The 2997-nt window shown below is 37.2% G+C and overlaps 1 protein-coding gene across 2 annotated transcripts in view; it reads left to right on the forward strand.

Moving 5' to 3' along the window:
* LOC102673330 (integrin alpha-PS2-like) overlaps positions 1-2997 on the forward strand; it is an 86430-nt gene that overhangs the window by 75054 nt on the left and 8379 nt on the right. The window contains exons 6-7 of one of the 2 annotated variants that reach the window (XM_006614496.2): positions 1938-1986; positions 2801-2881. In XM_006614496.2, coding sequence (XP_006614559.1) covers positions 1938-1986; positions 2801-2881 — 130 coding nt within the window. The remainder of the gene's footprint in view (positions 1-1937; positions 1987-2800; positions 2882-2997) is intronic. The other variant, XM_006614497.2, reaches the window with a different exon arrangement.

The following is a 2997-nucleotide window of genomic DNA, read 5'->3' on the forward strand; positions in this document are numbered from 1 at the left end:
TTCATTCTATAAGATTCCATAATTTTCCATAAATCCATGAATTTTTCAAACTTTTCGCGAGTGCCATTTTTTTTCGCGCCTCGACAACTCGCTCGATCGTAGGCAAGTAGTATAACGCTGCACGCGTCAGACGAGCCGCGTGAAAGTGTCGAGCCACATGGGAACGACCGATAGGCAGGTTCGAAGGTATGTCGATGATTTCGAGTGGCACTCGAGTAACTCATGCGCCGATTAACAAGTGCACGGCCGTGGGAGGGGAGGAGGATCGTATGTGAACGAAGCTGGAGAGCTGTTGTTTTATCACCGGCCACCGAAATGTTGCGACACTCGATCCGCGTTACAAGCTCTCGAATTTATTGGCTTTCGATCGAACACCGTCTCGTCCCTCGACTATATTCGTCTTTTCTTAGCGGCACGCCACAAACGGCTTCGTGCACAAACGCAGAATTGCGTAACGCGCAATCGCGTTTACGAAGAGATGCTACATTTAGATTGGTGAACCTCGCGTTTGGACGTTGAGTGATGGCCGAGATAGGGAGATGCGGATTTTAACTGTATCTTTATTGCATCTTATTTATTCGTGATCTATATGCAGAAACGTCTTGATGAATGGATGTGAATAAAATTGGTGGTTGAAAAGGTGTCAAGGATATGGCGTATTTCGTTTAATTGATTCATATCTAACCTAACTTTTATACCGAGTGTTTCGCTTATACTTTTCATCAAGGAAATTAAAAGTGTTTCTAAATCATTTTAAAAACTCTTCCTCTTTCGGGAAACAAAGACGAGAAATCTGTACTCATTAATCATAAGATCTGAATCTTTTCTTGTCTTCGTTACAAATTAAATATAAAAAAATATTTTGTTTAGAAACGATATTATCCTCTAACTACATTCTCCAATATTTTTTAACATCGTCCAATCATCGAATCTCTATAAAAAACAAAATCATTTAAATCTATATTCCAGCTACACTAAGATGAATTTTACGAAACTTCTAACCTAACCTAAACGCCAAAATCGCGTTCCACTCGTTCTTCTAACCATTGCGGAGGAATCTTAATAATCTTGGTGCAAGTTATCCGCGACTGCACAGCGATCGATCATCGATTTTTTCGCGAAAGGGCGTTGAGATGGTCGCGTTCGTGGATCGCGAAGGCCACGATCCGCGAAACTGATTTAGCATGCGTGACGTGGCGCGTAGATACACCGTAGCTAGCATACGTACGAGCAGCTGATTTATCACGTCTCGGGCTCGTGCGCACGTCCTTTATCTAAACCATTATCTCCTCGATCGAAGAAAGAAAAGTTGAACTTTCGTGGGTGCGTTCGTTTCCTGATTCCATTAACGCCTTGCGGCTAGAAAAAATCGCGATTGTTGCGCTCCGTTGTTTTATTATTTCCATGCCGCACGTTCAACATGTGCTTCGTCTTTGAAATTTATGCGAAAGCCACGGGGGACGGATACAATAAGTTGTATCCTCTCTCTTTTCATGCAAAGCAATTACAAAACTTGTAATAATATTTAATATATATAATTATATATATTGATTATATATATATTGATTAGGTTAAGTCCAAGTATGTTGCATTATTATAATATTAAAGCATTGTTAAATAATTAATTAATACGAATAATTAAAAATTACTGGATAAGTATTAATAGACAGATGTATTTTTCGAATAAATTTAAACAAATGGAGTGAAAATTTATGTAAAAAAAAAAAAATAGAAAAATATTGAATATGTATATGGAATAAGAGGAAACTTTATCGTGGATAAAAATAATTTGAAGAATTCCATTAAAGATTGAAAAAAAAAGAAAAATTGGGATATAAAGTTAACCGATAATATAAGTACATCGTAAAGTGGTTTCAGTCGTTAGTTATTTGACGTCGATTAATTTCTCTAATGTCGTGCCTTTCCATTCGTTTCAGAATAGTGAGAGGCTGTTCATCGGGGCGCCAGGAAGTTGGTACTGGCAAGGTAAGGTTCCCTCTTGATACATCGTTTCCATAGTTCGATTCAGGTCGACAATTTCACAATCGTTACCACCTTGAAACACGATACCTTGTACAACTTGATAAAATAAATACGCGTATCTATTTTATTTCCGTATTTGATCGAAGAAACTGATGGGAAACCTCGGGGAAAAGAATTTAATCTGAAAAAGTGGCACCTGTTGTTTCCCTCTTCGAATACCTAATTTGAACTCTTTGAAATCGAAGTTTCTTTCACGAGTAATTTCAATATATTTATTACGTGTTTGTGGAATAATAAATAAATTTTTAGAAAGGTAGACATTTTCTTGTACGATTTAAAATTTAAATTTTCTCTAAATTTCAAATATTATCATAATAATTCAACTTTGTTCTAATTATTCCTAAAGAATTTTTAAATTATTGTCAACTCTTTTATGATCTTCGAATTTTGTTTTAAGAAAATTAATACAGAAAAAAAATATTGAGAACAACGTAGCAGAACTAAAAACGAACGAGGATTTCAGGATTTGAAAAAAGAAAAAGGAAATTCTAAAGAACGAAAATTTAAAAAAAACTTGCTTGGATTTTCCTAAACCGATTGGGCTTCTTAAAAATTCTCAGCAAAATGACAACCGAATTAAATCCCCCGTTTCACCCCCACTAATTGGACGATTGAAAAGCCATTGGGTCGCAAATGGAATGATAAGAAATCGAGCTTCCATAACGCCTGGGCGACGGAACAGCGACACAAATACCGCGACCACACACGCTCTGCGGATCTTTAAAGTGATTTAGAGGCTTTCGTTGAACGATTACAGGTCAGATATACTCGATCGACACCAGTCTGAGATTGGGGTTCCAAGCGACGATGTTCGTCACCCCCGAAGCAGATGCATCAGGTATCGCGTAATTGAACGAGCCCCTAATCAAAAATGTAAAACGTGTCGTCGTTTAAAACTAGCCCTGTTTTTTTTTTTTTTTTAAACACCTCTAATCCGCCGCCATCTTGTTAACG

Source organism: Apis dorsata, unplaced genomic scaffold (genome assembly GCF_000469605.1).
Source record: "Apis dorsata unplaced genomic scaffold, Apis dorsata 1.3 scaffold_188, whole genome shotgun sequence".
Taxonomy (NCBI): Eukaryota; Metazoa; Arthropoda; class Insecta; order Hymenoptera; family Apidae; genus Apis; species Apis dorsata.